The 21,334-nt window shown below is 54.2% G+C and overlaps 1 protein-coding gene across 7 annotated transcripts in view; it reads right to left on the bottom strand.

The window, feature by feature from the left end:
- Positions 1–1,055: 1,055 nt before the first annotated feature.
- DUSP8 (dual specificity phosphatase 8) overlaps positions 1,056–21,334 on the bottom strand; it is a 46,819-nt gene continuing 26,540 nt past the window's right edge. For 6 of the 7 annotated variants that reach the window (XM_032690483.1, XM_032690486.1, XM_032690484.1 and 3 more), the window contains exons 4-7: positions 10,153–10,319; positions 8,475–8,634; positions 8,160–8,283; positions 1,056–7,775 (exon numbers count right to left, since the gene is read on the bottom strand). In XM_032690483.1, coding sequence (XP_032546374.1) covers positions 6,680–7,775; positions 8,160–8,283; positions 8,475–8,634; positions 10,153–10,319 — 1,547 coding nt within the window. In that variant the 3' untranslated portion in view covers positions 1,056–6,679. Of the gene's footprint in view, positions 7,776–8,159; positions 8,284–8,474; positions 8,635–10,152; positions 10,320–17,841; positions 18,404–21,334 lie in introns of those variants that run through there. The other variant, XM_032690489.1, reaches the window with a different exon arrangement.

Raw genomic sequence — 21,334 nt, 5'->3', positions numbered from 1 at the left:
GAGAGAGGAGGACACGCAAACAGCCTCTCTGAAGCTGCCGATGGTGTCAGTCACACAGGAGGCTGAAGCTTCACACTGGGCGCTGTCATTTCTTCTCCAGCAGCAGCTGATGGCAGTAGTTTCAAGAGGTTTTACAAAAGACTCAGCAATTGCAGCTGGATGAGGGGAGTGGATTTATAAAAGACCAGGGGATTTAGCCCAGCCTGTGGAAAGCAGCTGTGGGGATGGATGTCCCTTCTGCGTCTGAGTCAATAAGTGCTGAGGCTTTCTGGAGCCAGAACTGCAGGGAGCCTGCTCACACCTTCTCCTCCCTCCAGAGAAAACCTGCTGCAGGGGGGAGCGGGGAAGTGCCTCCACCAGCTTCCGCTTGAGGACAGCCAAAATGGGGCTGCTGGCTGGCCAGGATGGCTCACTTGGCCATGGGGAGTTGGGGAATGTTTACACGGTTTAGCTGCAGTGCACAGCAAACATGCAGCTACACGCTGCCATCGTGTCAGGAGGAAGGGGGGAACAGAACATAGCTGGGAAGAAAAATAATAACAATAATGGTAATAGTAATAATAACAAGAATAATTTCAATGCAAACACTCCATGCCTTTTTGCTCTTTAGCTCAGCATTCCCTGATTCTGTACCATTCCCTACACTCATGTATACCCATCCAGAGTAGGACTTGGCCAGCCCTTTCCACTAGAATGGGGATGCTCAGTTGCCTGCCTACAGCTTCAGAGCCACACTGGACCCTCAGAAGTCCCTAGAGTGGCCGTTTGCAGTCTGAGAGCCCATGAATGCCCCAATTAATTTTTATGCCCCTACTCTCTCAACCATGAGTCTTACTTCTGCTTTGAATTAGTCCAGCTGCAGCTTTCAGCTGCTGGGCCCTATACATAGATACAGGTCTGGTTGTGTCCAGGCCTGGCTCTGTGTCTAGCTCTCCACCAGCTCTGGCCCTCATCAGTGCAGCTAAAGGTCCATCTCCCTCCCCAGATCCCCAAAGAGGATTCTCCAGCCCCATCCTGAGAAAGTCTGACCCCCATAAACCAAGGCTGACACCAGCTGTTAAAACACCTATTTGGGTATTTATTACAACACGTTGTTCCAAAATACAAAAGAAAGGAAAAGAAAGTAGAGGGTAGAAAAGCACTGCTGTTTACAGCCTCTGGTAATAAATAAATAAAGACGAGGCAGGGGCAGGGTGTCTCCCCGGGTCCGATGCCGGTGCTGGCCGAACGGACAGCGAGGAAGGGAGCGTGGTGGGGCTGATGGCCAGACCCTCTCTTCCCTGCTTGGGAGTCCCCCTGGTACACCAGGGTGCGTGCAGACCCCTCTCTGTGTTGTGCTTGCTGAAGAAGGGTCTGATCCTGCAGGGATGAGGGTGGGAGACAAGGCTCAGTCCCAGCATGGTCTGAACCTGCCTGCTCCCTCCCTGTCCACGGCTGCCCCAAAGGCAGGTGAGGTAGGACGGGTGATGCTGGACCAGGACCCCAAGAGGGGTCTACCAGGGTCCCCTGAGAGAGGGGTGAGACCTGAGCTCTCTCCTCTCCATTGTGGTCTCAGAGCAACCTTGGAAACATGTTCAGCACAGCGTGATGAGAAGGACCCCAGCCCACGACAAAGCAAAGTCATGACAGAGACAAGAAACTGTGCCTGGGCCACTTGGAGAAGGCCAGAGTTAAACCCCACAAATTAAAATGACTTTTCATGGGGCTGGCGCAGTACAGAGAGTGTTTCGTACCACAGTGCAGACAGGGTTCCTCTTCCCTTCCCCTAGTGTCTCCTGCTCCACCTTACAGTCACCTGGAAACCTCTGAGTTGTACAAGGAGCACAAGCAATGGGTGCAAAAAACCAGCACCAGACTCTGTCTGCTTACAACACCCCAATTTATCAGTGTTGGACAAAAGCCGTATCAAGTCCCATGTTGGGAGCCATCCCTTTCCTAAATCCCTCCAGGTACCAGAGGCCACTCACATGTCTCCCTGCTGCTCTGCCACTGAGCTTGCTCTAGCACTGGCCGCATGTCCTCCCCAGGCTGTACTGTCCCTGGGCAGGGGAGCTGACTGGCACGAGGAGGACACTCAAGCCAAGAAAGCTCAGGACACTTGGCTAAAGCAGCGTGGCCGTGGCCGGGCTCGGCTGAGCAGGGCAGCTTTGCAAGTCACCTGCGATACCAGAGCAAGAAGCCCCTGTGGGTGAAAGTGCAGTCTGCAGGTGCAGCCAGCTGAAGAAGGTGAGATGACCCACAACCTGGAGGGAGCTGCCTCCATGAACTGGATGCCTGGCCAATGCCCCTTAAAGCTGTTACAAAACCTTTAAGCTTTTGCTATTTAATTTTCCGTTGTTCATGCCAGTAGGTTCCCGCCTCTTGCATCAATGAGCAGGCACCTGTATGGGGGAGAGGAGCTGCAGGAAGGGAAGGGAAGAATTAAGAGAATAGATCTGCTCCAGGTTTGGGTGCCTTAATATCCTTAGGAAGCACCTTCCTCCAGCTCCTCTGACAAGGGTTTGCCTTTGAGGCTTGGGGCAGTCAGGAGCTGTGCAGAGTGCAGCCACAGCTGGGCTGTGGGGAGCAGAGAGAAGGTGTGATGGGGCCTTGCTTTTATTCACAACAGAGAAACAAAGAGCAACATACAAAGAGTAAGAAGCAAAAAGGTACAGAATCATAACCATAATAATCATAATAATAATAATAATCATAAATACTCAAATCTATCATTCATAGATTGCAATGACAACACTGATAGCTTATTATCATTAGTATTAAGGATGGGAGGGTAAAGGGGACAGCAAAAGGGGATTCTGGGGGGCATTGTCTCCTAAGGGGCAGATGTAAAGGGGATGGATGTCCAAAGAAACAAGCAGACAAATAGAAGGGCTGGGAAAGCAGCAGGGGCTGGGGATGCTGCTGCTGCTGAGGCCAGGGACGAGCCTGCTCTGACCCAAGCCTCTGGCTCAGTGTTGCCAACCTGATCACTGCCCTCCTGCCAGCTTCGCTCAGCCCCTGCAAAAGGCAGCTGGGAAGGTGTCTGGGATGCTCAGCCCTGGAGACAGGCTGGAAGGAAAGGTGCAATGTCCTTTCTAGTCCGAAGGAGAGCTGTAGTTTGCTCAATCCTTCGTGTCATGGAAAGCTCATCCACTCATTGCCTCTGCTGTTGGACACTCAACAGCTTTGCTGGTTCCTCCCTTGAAAGCAGCGACCTTTCCTTTCCCCTGCTCACACTTTGCCACTGTAGATCCCTACAAATGAATGCACTCTCATCAGACCAGCATGGAAAGGTGATGTTTCGTTCCAGTGAGGCTTTGGGTTGGGTCATCTGGCTGTGAGAGCCTATAAAAAGACTCAGCTGACAGATGATGGGGAGGATTACCAGCCAGCACATCCATCCTCATGACAACTCACAGCTCTCTGATTCATGGACAAAGTGGTCTAAGACAGAGTTTAATTTAAAAAAATAATTTAAGTTAATTGCAAGCCACTTGGTGACCCTGATGGTTTTGGGTCAGCGCTGGCAGGAGACACTCAGGCAGGGCTGCTCCATCAAGGCTTATTTTCTGGATATACATTTCAAATATTGTATATGTGCAGGCTTCTAGTGCACATGCCCAATGTAAAGGAGAGGGATGAATGCAAAGTACATCAAAATAAGGCTACAGAGGTGGATCATTAATGTCTATTGGCATTCATGATCTACTAATCTTAAAATATACTTATCTTTGTTCTGGTTTCAGAGGAGAGAGGAGTCCATAGTGCCTAACACCTCAAGCATGTCTGAGGAGCATCCAGGTGATGGCAGAGTGGAGATGACAAAAAGCAAACCACATATCTGCCTCCTTGCAGATATTCAGGGTCTCATTTACAACATGCACCCTCTCCTTCCTGACTTGCTCCATCTGCTTTTTTGAGCTTGTAACACAGTGTCAGCTAACAGGATGAATCACCCCAGAGCTTGTCTCATGTCCCCACCTGGCTGTGCTGACCTGCTGTCCTCTTTCTGTTAAATCCCTTGGGAAGACATTTAGCCCCCTCGCATTGCTCAAAGCTACACCCAGCCAGCTCCTGCCAGCAACTTGCCTGACCTGAGCTCAGTTAGTCCATGCTGGCACCAACCCTGGAGGGCTACAGAATGGGCAGGAACTGAGTCCTATGGAGCAGAGATCAGCAGACAATGACCACTGGCATGCTGGGGAAGAGATGTTGTCACTGAGGCAGCAGAAGGGGAAGAGGGGCCAGGAGGCAGGTGACACTAACACTATGCCTGGTGGGTGGGCTACCAGGAGGACGAAGCCTTTTAACCCTCCCTCCTTGGACTTGACATCAATGCCTACTTAGGAGACCCTGCTGCAAGAGGAGCTCCTGAAATAGTTGCCTGACTCATGGGATGGACCCAAATGCCTTTCGAAATCTAAAAAGGGAGCCCAGAAAATAGTGTCATCACCCTTTCATAATCAGAAGGGAGCAATGTTCAGGTTGGCAACACTGAGCAGGTTTGAGGTGGTTGTTGGAGGCAAAGATGGGTGGTGGTAGGCTTTTGAGGACTGTCTGAGATCTCTCACCCTCATCAAAAGTGATGTGGGGAGAGAGGCAGGTGGTCCCTGGCTCTCCAGCCACCCCCATCCCTCCCTGCCACACCTCGGGGAACCAGGCAGGAGCACGTGGGGGTCCCCAGCATCTCACCAAACAGCTCCATGGAAAACCAGAAAAACTAAAGCCGGCCCAAAGAGAGCGAGGAATCTCCAGGGAGACTTGCCTCAACTGCAAACACAGAGGTGGTTGAGGAAGCAACGAGCTGAAGTGAGCAGCCCCTCCTTGCATGATTGCAGCTTCTCACGCCTCTGCTTTGTGTTCAGTTTTAAACCTGAGATCATTTGGTTTTGTCACGGGTAGTTTGATTTAAAGATAGAAACGAATGACACGAGGAGGAACAAGGGAAAGGGAGAGAAACCATGTGGACCCAGAAAAGAAAACAAACCAACACTCCAAGGATGACACAGGACACAGACATGCACAAACACAGACCCCTGAGGTATTAGCTTTGCAAACTAGTGCGAGAAGGGAGAAAGCAAAGACAGCCACAGGGAAAGATGTGCTTTGCAGTGGAGGCAGCTCAGTGCCTCCAGCTTCAGAAAGCAGCTTCTCAGCAATCCTGACATTGGGGTTTGGGGGCAGGAGCTTGGCTTCCCACCAGATGGGAGGAAGCAGCCAACCACCTCTGAAAATAAGTCAGTTGTGCCCCGCCATGTGCTTGCAGAGCTTCGTGTCTGGACAGCATATCATCTGCTGGAAAGAGGGGAGCCAGCCTGGAGGGGAACAGGACTGGAGGAGCCCCAGCACCTGCAAACACACCCCCCTTGAGTTTCTCAGATGTGAAACAAAGGCTGTAGGAAAGCCTGAAAAACCAGTGCTTCCAAAGGGAAAGCAGTGCCCGTAGCTCCCAAGCAAGGTGGCTGAGGCGAGGGGGAGCTGAGGGGCTGGAGCAGGCAGGCAACACACCTCCCAACAAGAAATCCCAACTACCACCAGCCTCCCTGCCTCCACTGTGGCACCTTCCAATGCCTTCCCCAGGCAGCTGGAAATGACACCTTGCAGCCTTCCATCCACTTCAGGTGACTCCCTCCTCGCCCACTCCAGTGAGGATGGGCAGCCCAAGGGAGGGGAGGGGAGCGGGGCATGGCTGGGATGGAGTGACGACCAGGATGGGGACAATGCATGGGATGGGATGATGCCTGGGATGGCGGTAATAAATGGAGATGAGGAGAAGCAAACAGAGACCAAGGTCTGAAGAAGAGGCAGCAGCTTCCAGAAGAGTTTTCTGGCTCAGTTTGTGTTGTAAGAAGGTTTTATGGTCTGCTTGTTTACTTGTTCATTTCTAGAAAAAGTGTCCAAAAGAGTCTCCTGTCCCCTTGTTGGTGTGCCCAGAGGGAAGGGGGGGAAATCTATGTCTTGGATATGAACTATAGAAGGAGCCACAGGCCTCAGATATTGCTTAGAAACTCGTATTTCAGATTTAAATACCATACACAGTAAAAATAGAGCTGAAAGTACCGCCCCACATTGTCTGCAAATCATTGCCAGAATGAACAGCTTCAATAAATTAAAAACAAAACAAAAAAATTGAAATATTATTTACGTATCAATAAAAATCGCAGTAAAACCATTTACCTTTTCTTTCGTGTGTGTGTTTTCGGGTTTTTTTTTCTTTATATTATATATAATATATATTTATATATGTATAGGGCTGCTTCAGTGCAGCATTTTTAGGATACTTAGCCAGAGAAACACAGGGGAGCATGCTTAGTGCACCAGGTCGCCAGGAAGGGGCAGTTGTGGTCCCCCCTCCAAATGCTGTGCCCCATCCCCACAGCCAAAATTGCCACCCCTGTCTCTTCCCACTTGAGTTTTATGCCCAAACTTTGAGTGCAGGTCTCTGAGGGCTGGGACCCCCTGCGGATGGGAGGGAAGGACCGAGGTGAGTGCAGGAGGGACACTAAGCATCCGCCATTATGTTTCCCGACTTCGGAAAGACTCATCCACCTTTGCTTCGGTTTCAGCGCTTGCGCTCCCGAAAATGCACGCGCAAGTATAAATACACCCCCCACCCCACCACCCCCCTCCCCTGTCCCCCCAGCTTAAATATCCCCCCGCCCTGTCCCCAACCCATCTCTCCAGGCGCCCCAGGTGAGTGTCAGGACACCTCGATGATCTCCATGCTGCCTGAAAAGCTGGACTGTTTGCTGATTTTGCCCAGCTCTTCACGAGCCCTGCCCTCGGACATGGTCTCCTCGAATTCCATCTGGCAGCTCCTCCGCTTGAATTGCTTCTCAGCGCCGGCCTCCTCATGCCAGCTGTGCCGCCCGTCCCGCGGCTCGGCCCGCGCCTTGTCCCTCAGTCTGATCTCACAGCCGCCCGCCACCCCGCCGCAGCCGAACGGCGGCGGATACGGGCCAGAGCTGGGAAACAGGCTCCCGCCGCTCCCGCCGGCACCACCAGAGTCCTTGCCAAAGTACCATCCAGCCTCGCCAGAGGGAGTGCTGGGGGACTCCAGGTGCACCCCACTCCAGGCAGCAGTGGCGGTGGTGGTGCCGGGGGTGGTGGGCGGCTGGCCGAGCCGTGGTGGCAGCCCGTCCTCAGCGCCGGGGCTCTTGCGTGTGGCACAGGTCCCGCCAACATTGAGGCTGAGCCCGTGGGCTGGTGAGCCCGCTGGGTGCCGATGCTTCCGCCGCTGCCTCACCTTGGCCTCCAGCAGGAGCTCAGGCCCCACTGGCCGGTCAGGGCTCTCTGCCCCTGGGGAGAAGGGGCCAAGACTGCCAGGGCCCGAGGGGCTGTCCAGCTTGCAGAGTTTGGGGGCTTCCCCGGGTCCAGGGGGTCCAGGGGGGTCCTGCCGCAGGCTGGGGGAGTAGGCAGACTTGATGTCCAGGGAGAAGGAGCGTTTCAGGCGGTTGGTGTCCTGGATGCGCTCGGAGGAGAGGTGCAAGCCATTGAGCCCCTGCTGCAGGGTGGTGGGTGACAAGACCTTTGGGGTCCCACCCTGCCGCTCAGGGTCACTGTTGGGGGACACCGAGCTGGTGCTTCTCGGCATGTCCTCGGCCTTCTCTGAGGTAGGTGTTAGGGGATGCCGGCTGCCCTCAGCCACCTCTGCTGGGTCCTGCTGGGCATCCCCCTCGCCCCGGTCACCCTTTGTCTTCAGGGCCTTCAGGAGCTTCAGGCTCCTTTCGTACTCCAGGAGCTGGCCCAGGAAGTTGAAGTTGGGCGAGATGGACGGGCGACGGTCCTTAACAAACCTGCCGAGAACCACAGACAGCCCCAGTTGGTGCTTGGTCATTCAGTAGGTCACCCCTACTGTCTCAGCCTCTTTGGGGAGAAAAGGTATTGTCCAGAACCTTCTGACCAGACTCTCCAAAGAAAGAGGTCTTGGGGAACCATGGGGCCTCAGGATGCCCCAGGATCAGAGCTGGGACTGCCTCCCCACCCCCTTCTACCGCTCCCCACCATTCCTTGTTAGTGCATTTTATGAGAGGAGGTTTGGTTTGGTTTTTATTGGGAGCCAGCCAAGGCAAGATGGAGGTTGAAGGAGCCCTGACCCTGTCCTTCTGGGCTCAGCCTGCTTTCCTTCCCTGGAGTGAAGCATACCGGCATAACCGCCCTGCCCTCAGGGGAAAACTCACCTGTAAGCATCATCTGATGACATACCCATGGTCTTCATGATGTAGGCAATGGCGATGGTGGCTGACCGGGAGATCCCAGCCAAGCAGTGCACAATCACCTGGCAGCTGGACACCTTGGCTTTGTCTGGAGCATGGTAGAGGAAAGAGAGAACAGAGACGGTGAGCAAAATGACTCTATCCTCCCTCCCCAACCCTCAGCCCCTTTGTGTGAAAGGACAACGGTTGCTGGGAGGAAGACCATGGAGGATAGGATAAGAGTTCAGGTTGTGAAGGCTGAGAACCAGAGGGCCTGCAACCATTGTAAGAAAAGCTCACCAATGAATTCAATGGACTTGTCCAGCCAGGGAAGCAGCTTCTCACAGTAGTTGTCATTGACAGGAATGCGCATGAAGTGACTATCACAGATGAAGTCTGGCTTGGGACAGGAGTTGCTGGCGTTTAGGACATAGCTTATCCCATTCTGCGTCATCAAATCCTGGTGGGAAACAAGCCATCAAGTGATCAGCTGAGTTCAGCCAGACCCATCCCATGGGTCTCCTACTGCTGCCTTGGCCTAGTTGATGATAATACAGCAGAGAGCAGCTGAGAAGGTTGTGTCAGTTTAGATGACACAGGTTTGAACCTCAGCAGATCTTTATTTTGGTCCAAGTAAAAGTAAGCAGGGCCAAAGACACCTGGAAAGGGGTTTCAGAGGGGAAAAACCAAGAACCCCAGTATGAGAGGAACAGGAAAATACAAGAATGGAAATTAGCAAAATCTCTGGCTGAAGGCTGTGAAAGTATCAGCTGAGGGAGAGAGAAGGCATCTCACCAACAGAGTGGAGTTAATCATTGGTAGCACCCTACGTTAACCAAAGTGGCCAGAAGATGCTCTATCCACAGGTAACAGAGCAAGGTCAGGTGCAGAGACCACGCATGGGTAACGCTTCTCTCTTCTCCAGCACGTGGCCACATTGTGGGGATGGCAGAAAACATAGTTCCAAAAGATAAACAAAGCCCTCCAAAGAGGTGGGGAGGGAAGGAAAACATCAATATCCCTGCCTGGCATTGGCTCCTCAGGATTTCGGCACCAGGATTTTGGCCCTGGCTCTCCATTGGCTGGTTCCTGCCCGCCCCAGCAGGCTCGATGGAGCCAGTCGAGCTTCCAGGCTTACATTCTTGGCATTTTTCTCTTTCGTTTTCTTCTACTCCCTGTATATAATTTCTCTCTCCCTCCTTTCTGCCTCCAACACCCCTCTGGTGTTGTGGTCCCTCTCCCTACTTGCCTGCCCTGGGTGAGGACGCCTGGCTGGCTCCCTCATGCCCATGGTAGGCAGATGCCTGGAAGCAATTTAACAGCAATTCGTCTTTCTTTCTTCTCATCATTATTTTTCCTTTAAACAAAATTCCTTCCCTGGCATGACATCATAACACAGCCCTTCCGACACCTTTAAAAGGGCATTGTTCCTCTTTTCTCCTCTCTCATCACAGCAAAACTTTGCTCATTTTTGGGCCTCCTGAATAAGCCCGTGTCCCTGGCCAGAGACGCCCATCCCCATGCTGCTTTGGCTGAATACCCCAGCTTGCTCCTACTCCCTCTGGCTCCCAAGGGGATCACAGGATTGCTGAAACTGGTGTTATCTGGCAGCCTGGCTGGTAAGGCGGGTGGGTGCAAAGCTGGCTCCTGTCCCACATCTCCCTCCAGCTGCGGTAACTCCCCCTCCAAGCCCAGGTTTTTTCCTGGACATGTTCCTCCTGCCTCTGAGTTTGCTACAGGCATTTGGGAAGAGTTTGATCACCCCAGAGCTCATCAGTGTAAGACGACTCTTCCTGTGACCACCCTCCTCAGTTCTGCCATGCTCTGCACTCCCTTCCTTCAGCCTCACGGTAGGCTCCAACTGACCACACGTGGGCTTCCCACTGGGCAGGAGAGGAGTCTTTAATACCTTCACCCCTCTGCATGGCTGAGGTCCCAGACGGGACAGGGCAGATGTGTCCCTTTGACAGAGCTGTACCTTGTTTAGGACATCCTTCTGGGAGCCCAGGTAGAGATGCGGCAGGATACGCGTGGGGCCGACGTTGGCCACAGGCAAGCATGGCTGGGAGATGCTCATCGGCAGAATGGCAGCTGGCTTCCCTTCGCAGAGCCCCGGGAAGCAGGACGAGAAGGTGGCAAAACCTCCTGTGGAGAAAATGGGGACACTGAGCTCATTACAGCAAGGCTGAGATCATCAGTACCTGGCACCCCGAGACCCAGGCTGGACACAAAGTGGTGATAGCCCCGCTGCACTGAGAACAGAGCCTTGAGGAGCAAAAAGCCAGCAGCCACTGCTAATCAGTGCAGACACATTGTGATGACTATGACATACCCATGGAGAAAGAAATGGAGATCCAGTTTTGATTTTTCCTGCACATAGCATCCCTCACCCTCTCCAATGAAGTTGGCTCTTTGCAACTCCATTCAGACAAATAACAAGAAGAGAAAGTCCTTTTCTTGTCTGCCTATTATTCTGAGGACAGCCAGGGTCACTTTTTAATAGCAAAATCCATCAGGGCAGGGTGATGACAAACAAGCCCACCAAGGTGCAAAGCTCCCTGGGTTGGAGAGGTCAGCCCAAACCTTGCTCCATTAGCTACACTTGCACACTGTGGTTTCTGAGAGATGCCCTCTCTGCCCTGCCCTGCTGAGCCCATGATTTTTACCATGTTGAACCACAGGCATCACAGTACCTGCAGGCCATTGCTGTTTTTCATACTCTGACCTTACTTAATGTGACAGCAAGCAGCACCCAGTTTACTGCACCAAGCTGCTGGGCAGTCACATCCAGCTTGAGCATCTTGAAGCCCAGTGCTGAGAGAAAACTCCCAGCTGAGGTTGCAGTAGGTGGCATGTGGCAGCCAGAGCTACTGTTATGGTAGCTGACTGGCATGGTCAAAAGCCTGAAAGGCAGTCGCCAGCTCAAGAGGAAAGAGCACTTAAACAGGGTAGCAAGACTGCATGGTGGGCAGCTTGGGGAGCTGGAAAACCCCCAGTGCTGTCACATGTCCTGCACAGTTGCATAAGACCAGTGGTGATTCTGATTTGCTCTCACTCACTGATCCCGTAGATCCAGAGTAGAGCCAGGTCTGGCTAGCAGTGTCCTAACCTCACTCCCTTCCAGCTGAGGACATCTGGGTGGCAGCTTCATGCAACGGAGGGGACTTTGAGTCATATCTGCCTCAAGCCTCCCTTGAGGTTTTCCCAGTCATGTGAACGAGCAGATGCAGCCTGACATCACCCAAAGGGCAGAGAGGACTTGGGGGCTTGACCGCCTTTGACCGTCAGAAGGACCAGGATGCCCCCACAACATCCTTTTGAAAGTCCAAGTCTCTGGACTCAGCACCATGGGAAGCCATGTCCCATCTCCACTGCTAGACAAGACCTTTTAATGAGACAGTCTCTGTCCCACTGCTAGACAAGACCTTTTAATGAGACAGTCTCTGTCCCCTTTAAAAGCAGGGCAGCCTTGGCATATTCTCCATTTACCTTCTCCAGCATCTTGGCAGCATTTCTGCTGATCTTCCTGGAGCACCTTTCTGCCTACTGCTGTGGCATCCAGGCTCTGGTATGACTGGTACTGTAGAAAACCCATCTGACATGTCTGTGAGATGAAGGTGATGGAGAAGCCAGAGCAGTGCACAAAATCATTCTCACACCACCTAGGAACATCCAAGGTCCTCCATCATCCTCTATCTCAGCACCTCCAGGTGTCAGCTCCCAGTGGCCCAAGAGAAAGGTGTCCTTCAACAAACCTCTCTCCTCCCCTCTCTTATGTTTTCCTGGCTGGCAGCTAACACAGCTCCTGGCTTCCTGGCTTCAAAACCCAGTCAAACCGGCATGGGTAGAGTTAAAGTACCTTATCTTTTCCAGCACTTCCTTTTCTCTGGCTCTCTCTGAAATGACATCACCTCTCAACTGGGACATTAAATCAGAGAAAAAGCAGGAGGCCCAGCACAGGTGCAGCATAGCTCTGGTTACTGCTCATCCCTGTGCTGTGTCCCCATTGCCAAGACACATCAATCACTAGCCAGAGCTCTGCGACCTCCCTGCTTTGCCCTGTGCTTGAGCACACACTGCTGATGCCTTGGGGAAGTGTTTACTTCAGTTGCCCCCCAGGGAAGCCTGCAGCACTTGGATTTGAGTGGGGCACAGATTTGACCTCTGGACTTGCGCAAAACAACACGGGAATTTTTCTGAACGAACATTTTTGGGGAGCACAGTGCACACAAGCGCAGCCCCAGGGATCAGTGCCTGCTCTGGTCCACAGGTCTCCAGCCTCTGTGCTCACTTGCATTCATCAGGAGCTGCCCAGGGCAGTGTATGGGTTTGTATGACTCTTTAAGGTGATCTCATAGTTCAAGCAGGTCGGGGCATGCTGCTCTCTCCCCCTTGCCCACCTCTGCCAGCACTCACCCAACTGCAGATCCCCTGCCAGCCCTGCCTGGGGAAGTCTAGGCAGGAGTTGAGGGGGTTGTGAAGCAGGTAGGGATGTTTGCAAGAGAGTGCAGCAGCGCTCCCGGCTGCAGTGCCTACCCAGGCAGACTGCCACAACCGCAGGATGCCAGCACCTGAAATGATGCCCACAGCTCACCTCGCTTGTCCTAAGCAAAGCCTCAACCCTGCGTCCAGGAGCCCGGGCATGCTCCCAGCCTGCCTGTCCTCATTTCCCCCATACTTGCAGCTGCTGAGGGCAGCCTGGGCTTGGGGGAAACCCTAGAGATGGAGCTGGGTACCCGACACCATCCCAACATCACCCCACCCTGCATTGGCTGCTCCAGCATGCCTTTCATTTTTAGAAAGCAAAGCAGCTCTTCAAAACAATCCCAAAGGCAGCATTTGTCCCTGGCTGGGCTCCAGCTGATACCTGGGCTTTCCCCACTCTGTCACAGGCCATGGATCCCAGATTTTGCTGGGAGAGAGCAGCAGAGCCCAGTGAGGTGAGGAGTCTGGTAGCACTGGATCTTTCTAGCCTTTCCTTTTTTATTCACAGTGCTGGTGCCAGGAGTGTCCTTTCTCTTGGCATGTGTGGAATTAAGCTCAGGAAGGATTTGTATCTGTCATGGAGTGGGTGTTTGGGGATCTCTGGTTTCTTCTTGATGCTCCCCTCCAGCCTGGTGAGGGCTTGCTGGGGAGGAGCTGGTCCTCGTGCAGCACATCCCAGTGAGCCACTCATGACTCCAGCACTCCCGAGGGATCTCAAAACCATTCCCTAGAAAAAACAGTGTCTCCCTGGGCACTCCAATTACCCGAGGCAGAAAGGGGTGCCCAGGAGGAGAAGTAGGAACCAGAAGAGAAGGAAACCAGAACAGAAGTGGGGATGCCTTCATCGCTCCTGCTTCAGATGGAGGAAGGAAGAGCCAAGAACCGGCATCAGGCAGGTTCTGTGAGGGCTAGGAGGTGAAAATCATCCCCCAGGCTTTGAGGAGTTTATTCAGCCATGCCCCCAGAGACAAAAACCTTGTGTGATGTCAAGCTCATGGTGAGGCTTAAGAGAAATGCAGCTTTCAAGAGGGAGGGGAGTGCTGTCACCCGCTAGAGGAAAGAGGGAAACTGAGGCACGGGGTATTGTAGCAACTTAGTGCCAGAAGAGTGCAACAACTGAAAGCTTGTATCTCCCCCATCTTGGATTTCGCTCACAGGGTGCTGACCACCCTTCCACCTCCTGCTGTGCTCTGCACAGACACCTCTGGGCCAGCCCCCAGCCCTGCTCTGCATGGGCCTTGTGTCATATCGAGGAGTGGGGAAAAGCCCACAACTTCTCCCCTATCCCCATCTTTACCAGGCTCTCACCTCTGCACATTTTCCAGCTGAACATCTGTGATAACCTCCCAGTGAAACTGGATTTACTGGGAGAACAGATGCTGCAGAGGGAAGGCAGACTGCCTGGGAATCCTTCCTGAGCCCATTCATTAGCCCAGGAGGAAGATGCCAGTAGCATCTTTGAAAAGATTCCTGTAGTACCAGCACTGCTGTAACTGTTGGGAAGCCCTGTGACTTCTCCCCTTGAGCAGCAAATGGCACAGTGGGGATGCCCTTTGCCAGTCTGTCTTTGCACCATTGTGTGCGTATGGCCCTGAGATGGCTGTAATCAAAATGAACAAAAAGCCCCAGTGCTGGCACTGGGCTGACGGACACGGAAGGAGATCAGAAAGCTGAAGGACAGAGATGTTGGACTGCTGAGCTGGGACCTTGATGCACCTGGGGACCCCCCTCCACTGCTCTGGCTGTCACCTTCAGGTGGTCTCTGAGGACATCTAACTCATGGTTGAGTCACTGACAACATCTCAGGCAAAATCTATCACTTGTAAGTTGAGTTGTTCCCTTCTCTGCCAAGGCTGGGCAGCAGTGGTGATGCAGGGAAGGTGACAAAGTCCTGGCTAGAGACAGGGATGTGGTGTGGCATTGTTTTCCCTCTGGTGGTAAGCCCCAGCTTTAGGGATTTGCAATCCATTAAGCTGCATGAGATGTTAGGGAAGATGCTGCTGGGGATAAAAGGAAGGTGTGGGACACATGAAGCAAGGATATCCCAGCTCCCTGCAGCTCCCTATGTCCCTCCCTGCACCAAGGCCGTCTTTCTAGGTTGGAGGTGTAAAGTGGAGATGGGGTTTGAAAACCCTCTCATGTCTTGCTCTGATGGTTGTAGACTGCCCATTCATCTCCAGCCCCACAGACTCACTACCTCCTTCAGAGTCCTGTGAAACAACCCAACAGCTCTGGCCTTGACACTGTGCCACTCTGACAGCAAGAGGCTGCCAAAGGGCTGCCCAGGGCACCTGCCTCACCCCAAAACTGCTCTTCAGGAGAGTCACATGTCTCTTGAACACCCCCAGCCCCATAAGTCTCCTAAATATCCCCCTAGAGACACACCAAGCAGCAGGGGCATGTCCTGTTCGCCAGCCTCCCATGTGCATCATGGGCTCCAAGGCTCCTCATCAAGAAACAGGGAAGAAGAGGTGACATGTCACTCTGCTGTGCCATCAGTTTGTGGCAGCAAGGAGGAGGGGAACAGGCACAGCCGGAGCTGCAAACCCTCTCTGGGCCAGCAGCTGCCGCACCCCACTCCTCACTCCCAGCTCTCACACCGGGAGCTGGCAGGAGACCGACAGGGTATTAAAGAGGTGGTTTACAGCCCACCCTCATTGCTCCTATAATGAGTGTTAAAGAGCAGCAGCCAGAGCTGTTCAGAGACCGGTTCCCTGTGCAGCTGCTGGAGCTTCTGTGGCAGACCGCAGCTCCACCACCGGGTTTTGCGCCTGTGCGCGTGCTGGAGACCCTCTGCCCCGCTAAAGCTCCTGGTGGCTGAGGGGGCTGAGAGAGGCCAGGCTCTGCCCAGCTCTCATTAAAATGCCTGTGGTAGCTGAGAGCTGCTGCCAGGGCGGCACGTGGCAAGGAGCAGTGGGGCATGCAAGTGAGCACGCGCCTCGGCTTGCTGCTGGAGCAGCCGCCACGCCAGCATGGCTCCCTCACTGCTGTGCTGTCTTTGTGGCCAAAATGCTGCCTGGATGCCCCCTCTTTATCACCCCAGCCCCCAGGGGACATGCTGCTCTCAGCACCCTGACACATCCATCCCCAAATGTTAAACCACCTTGCTGAATGGAGGTACAGCAAATGACAAGAGCTGGGGGGACCTGCAAAACTCCAGCCCTCATTTGTATCATGCTCAGCCTTCTTATGGCAATGAGCCTGAGTGTTTGATTGAGCATCTCTGTGGCAGGTTGATGGACAGAAATTGGAGGGGTCAGGCACGCTGCACGCCAACCCCCAGAGCTGCTGGGATAATCCTTCTTTTAAAAACGCTGTTTCCCTGGCTCTTGTGCTGGGTGGGACCCTGTTGGTGCCGGTAGCTAAGCTGGGTGGGTGGCGTGATGAAACACCGATTACTGCCATCCTTACTCACTGTGCTGCAGGAAGCTCTGGGGCTTTGTCAGCATTTCCTGCTGCCTAGGACGTTTCTGAATATTCCCCCTGCCTCCATCCTCACTGCTTCCCTCTCGACACTGTAGTCCCCTTTGATTTTCCCTATCCCTGCCAGTGATGCCTGATACAGGCACAGCCCATTTGCTTGCATGTCATCCTTCCCACATGCCTGGTGAAATCCTGGTGCTCTGCAGCCTGGCCAACTTGCCCTCTCCTGGCTGATGCTCTTATACTTCCATCCATCTCAGTGCATTGGAGAGACATGTGCAGTGTTCAGCTAGTCCCTTATTTCCCCCCCCCCCCGCCCCCCACTCCTCTGCCCAGGTTTCACCATCCCCTCATTTGGCACCAAATTTCATCACCCCACTGCTGGCTCTTTTTTTTTCCTTTTTCTTTTTTCTCCAGGCAGTAGGGATGAGAAAGCCGATGAATCAGCCCTATTATGGATTCATATGCATTCCCTGTTTCCCCAACGGTCACCCCGAACAGCCTCTGCCCATCTGCTACTACACCGCACTGCTGCCTCCCAACCTGCGCCAGCCCCCCCATGCTTTGCAGGCTGGTCCCAGACCCCGCTCCCATTCTCCCAAAGGAGCGGAAAATATCCTTAAAAAAAGGAAAAGGAGCAGAAAGGAAGCCCTCCGCCCACACAACCATGAATACACTCCTCGAGTCGGGCTTGATTTTCCTCTGGTGACTGTGCCTGCTTTGGACCAGCCTCACTGGTTCTAAGTAAAGAAAAACGTGTCATTTCCAGGAGTGACTTATTACTAATGACACCATCACTGGGTTATGTGCTTCACGCCACAAAAACCTGTCAAGCACTTTTAGCAGCCTCCCATTTTAAGTGGTGATGGAGGGGAAGTTTCTTGATTCAACCCTTCGGTAATCTAGGTCATCCCAGGCTCGGCATGTTTTTAGGATGCACCAGTTAATATCCCCTTCCTCCACTTGCCCTTCGCCCTGGCACTGGGGAGTGGAAACATTGCAAGCCCCCTTTCTGCAAGAAACCACTCGAAGATGGGCAGGCAGCGCAGCGCTAGTGGAGCGAAATGGCTCCGGCGGGCAGCTGCCTGGGTGCGGGCAGCAGCGCAGTGCCCTGGGCCGATGGTTCCTTCTTCTCCCCGCCGTCCTCGCCCGTCCTTTCCCCGCGCACTGCCCTCTGCCCGGGGCGCGGTGCCCTCCCCCCCCCGCAACCCGGCGCCCGAGGGAGCAGAGATGCTGGCGGTAGATCCTGCCCTGGCTCCCGCAGCTTTCCTCCTTCCCTTCTCCGCTCAATCCACGCGCTCCCCAAGCTTGCCTGCACGGCGAAGGTTCAGGGAGCGGTCCCCCCTGGCCAGGCAGTCTCATCGGCTCCCGCACCTGGTGGGAAAGCTGCCTAACGCCGGGCCCGCTGCAGATGCCCCTGCCCGCTGCAGGCAGCCGCTCACCTGCCTGAAGGAGCTGCTCTCTTCTGTGCAGCTCCTGTGCCAGCCCGGCCGCCTCCGCCAGCGCTGCACCCATCGCCCCTGGCTGGCGACCGGCCACCGGTCCGCTCCGCGCCCCTCCGCACGCTCCCCGTTCGCGTCCATCTCCCCGCTCGCCAGCCGCCCGCGCTCTTTGTACCGCCAGCACCGCGCTCCGCTCCCCGCCGGCCGCTCGGCAAAGGCGATCTCCGGCCCCCGGGCAAAGCAGGGCTCCGGCGGCGCAGCCCTCTCTTCCCGCTCCGTCCCCATCGGAAGGAAAGGCGCCAGGCCGGCTGACAAACCTCTCTTGTCCCTGCTCTCCTTCATCCTCCGCACCCTTATTTTCAGCTTCATCTGCCCCTCGCGCATGTCTGTCCAGAACTGGTCCTCGGAGGGAACAATCATTACATCCACGGGCATCCAGGCAGCTGGGCTGCGGCTCGCGGGGACACCTCTCACCGTCGCCAAACAACAGCTGGCGGGCAAACAAAATACTAAAAAAACCAAAAAAGCGCCCCTGCGGCAGAGCAACGCCAGCCTCCCCCCGGCTTCAGCCTTCAGGCTGAAAAAATAAAAAGCATTAAAAAAAACCCGTGCGGGGTAGGGGGACCCGGTGTAGCCCCCTCTCCCCGTCCGCCCCCTTCTTCGCCGCCCGCTCCAGCACGAGTGAGCTCAGCCCGGGAGCAGCCGCCCCATCCGCCGCCGCGCTCGCTGCGCGCCCGTACCGCGCTCATAGCTAACGGGTCAGGCATGCGGCCGCATTCCTTACTCAGCACACAGACACGCAGCACAACGCCGGGCTGACATATGCTTCGCTCCCTGCTTAAAGGCGCAACCGCGATTTTCTCGCCCGCCCAAAGCCCCCCGCAGCGAGCAGCCGCGGCAGGAGATGGATCGCTGCACCACGCCGGGGTTTGGCCCCGCGCAGTTAATACGGGAACAGGAATGTGGTGGGAGGAAGCTCGTGCCCACACCTCATTTTAGCACCTGCCAGGGCGGTGTATGATGAAACCCTCGCGATGAGGGGGGGGAATGCAGCACCGCTCTCCATTCCTGCTCCCTGCTGTCCCCTTGTCCGGTGAGGGCACCCCACGGCTGCTCCTGGCAGGACAACGGGCATCCCTTGGGTGATGTTTAACTCTGAACCCCAGCGTCAAGAAGGGCAATGCCTCAACAGGGAAACTGAGCCACAAAAGATTAAATAACTTCTTTGGCGTTCTCTGCTGCAGGGCAGAGCTGGGGACCAGACAGCAGGTCTCTAACCACCAGCTCATCTTTCCCCTTAATGTCTCCACTGAGAGCATCACCCAGGAGGGATGCTCATCCTGGAGTGGTTTCAAACAGCTGGAGATGAATGGGTCCCAACAGCTGGCAGGAAAAGAGGCTGGCACTGGGCTGCTCACACCTGTGCATGGCTGTGTCAGATGGAGCTATCTGCCTGTTCCCAGTGAAGCAGGACCTGGTCTGGAGGAATGTACCCTCTCTGAAAGCCTTCTCACACGCAAAACTCCAGCAAGAGGGGACATGTAGGAATGGGCTTTCTTAGTCCTACTGGGTTCTATCCATCAGTAGCGGCTTCTGAAGTGTGTGGGGTTGATGTGTTTTCTTCTTTGTATTTGTCCTGGGTGAGAAAATTATTTGCCCCTCTGCTTCCAAAGCACATGACTCCTTAATACATCTCCACACAGCTCCTTACGAGTTTATTGGTCTGAGCTCAGGCCTCCAGAAAATCATTCATGATTATAGTAAGTGGAGGAGGGAGGGGAGGGGTGCATGTATTGTGCCTTTGAAAATCTGAAGCTTTATGGGCTGAAAAACCCCAGGCTGAGCCATATGTGAGTGACTTCAGTGTTTTTCCTTTGAATGACATCACATGAGATGAGGTCATTGGCATTAACTAAGTGCTGTCTCCTCCCCCCCATCCCGAGCGGAGCCAGCCTCCTAACGAGCCTTGTTGTTGTAACAAATATGGTTTGATTATTATCAGATGTGGGTCAGAGGTTGGATAAAATTCAAAGCGTGCTCCAACTAGGCTGGAAGAGAGAAGAGCAGCCTTCCCCCATGAGCCATGCTCAGGAAGTGGTTACCACAGCAGGTCTCCAGGGTATCTGTGGTCCCCCACATTTGCCACCCCTGTCACTACAAGAGAGGGCACATAATGCTGGTGACCAGTGTCTTTTAGCAATGGAGATGCCTCCACATCCCACCACCACTGTGCCAGCAGTGCTCTACCTGTGCTGGTGGGTGATTCAGCTGTGACCCGCTCCAGTGGCTGTGGTTGGGGGTCTACTGGCGTGGACGTAACGACTCTACTGGAGTCACTAGGTTGTGCAGGGGCAGTGGCTGGCTGGACACACTGTGCCAGAAGAGGGGGATGCTGCATGAAGCATGTGGTGAATTAGGGGGTGCAATTCTCAACCTGTCCCTGACCCAGAAGTGCAAAATTCTGCATTTGCCTTCCCTTGCTGCCCTCTGGTTGCCCAGCTTCCTCAGGCTTGCAAGAGCCCTGGGCACAAATTATTTTGGTAATGCCAGGTTCCTTCAGGATGTGTTTGGACTGAGTTTTCAGTTCAGGGCTACTGGTAGCCCCAGGTAGGAAGCTGGGCATGACACCGCAAAGTAGACCTCAATGAAGAAGGTTCACCAGTGTCCCACATCCCTCTGATCCTCAGCAAAAGACAAGCGAGCACAAGTAGCCAGCAACCCTGTTCCTCCACCAGTGAGAAGTCCAGCCACATGGAGATGCCACCTGCAGCTGCCATTCCCCAGACATCCTCGTCCTCCCTGCTCTTTCTCCATTTTCTTCACCCCTTTGCCAGGGCCAGGATAGGGGTTGGCACCTAGTTCTGGGGCAGGGGGCATCTGGCACATAAAGAGATGAAAGGCAATGTCCATAGTGCAGGAGTACATTGCATATATCAGCTGCTGCCCCTTGGCCCCTTTTCACAGGTGCTCCTCCTGGCCAGGCTGTCACCCATCCTGCCTCCAGTCCCTATTTAGTAGACAGTGGTGCTTCACCCAGGGAGAGATGCCCAGTCTGGTGGGCCCCACTTCACTCTCATTGCCACAGCACTCCCTGGAAAAACATCTGCTGCAATGGCTTGGAGAGACTCATGTAACCCGCCTGCAAGGGCACAGAGCAGAATGAGTCCCTGTTCAGCACCTACACACCCTGTCATGACAGCACCTATAGCCTGTCACGAGCCCAGCTGGGCAGCGGCCAGTGGTTCCTCTCCCCACCCAGCACTGGGACCTTATAATAATTGCCAGTGATGACCTTTTGCAAGCATGCAGAGAAGGCCCAGGGAAAGGGGGAGGTGGATGAGGGGAGGCAGGTTTCTCAAAAGGAAGGAAATTGTAACTGGGCAGTGACTCCTGCCCATCAGGATCTCTTACCGGAGAAGTTGCCTTCCTTCTGTCGACTTTCCAGAAATGAGAAATGAAATTACATGGCAGTATTGTAAGTCATAGCATCCAGAGAGCTGCTCTTCCCTAAGCCCCTTCTCCTCTGTCCCCCGCTGCCTTTGACCCTTTTGCTTGCCTTTTCTGGGTCCAGTGGTTAAAAACACGGCCAGAGGGGGAGGGGAAGCTCCTCAGGGTAATTATAGAATCGGGAAAACAAGTTGTCTGACGACAGCGTTGCTAAACAGGGAGGTTTAGAGCATAGGTCTGGAATACAATCAGCCTTGCACATACATGACCTGGCTTAACCCTTCCCAGAGATGCAGTCACTGGTCCCTCCGGGGCTGAAAACCTCCCAGGCATCTCCTGGTTGTGGTTGAGGGTGAGAAGGGG

This window comes from Chiroxiphia lanceolata, chromosome 6 (genome assembly GCF_009829145.1).
Source record: "Chiroxiphia lanceolata isolate bChiLan1 chromosome 6, bChiLan1.pri, whole genome shotgun sequence".
In the NCBI taxonomy this organism is placed as follows: domain Eukaryota; kingdom Metazoa; phylum Chordata; class Aves; order Passeriformes; family Pipridae; genus Chiroxiphia; species Chiroxiphia lanceolata.
The sequence above is the reverse complement of the archived record's forward strand: the minus strand, read 5'-3'. Positions and strand labels throughout refer to the sequence as shown.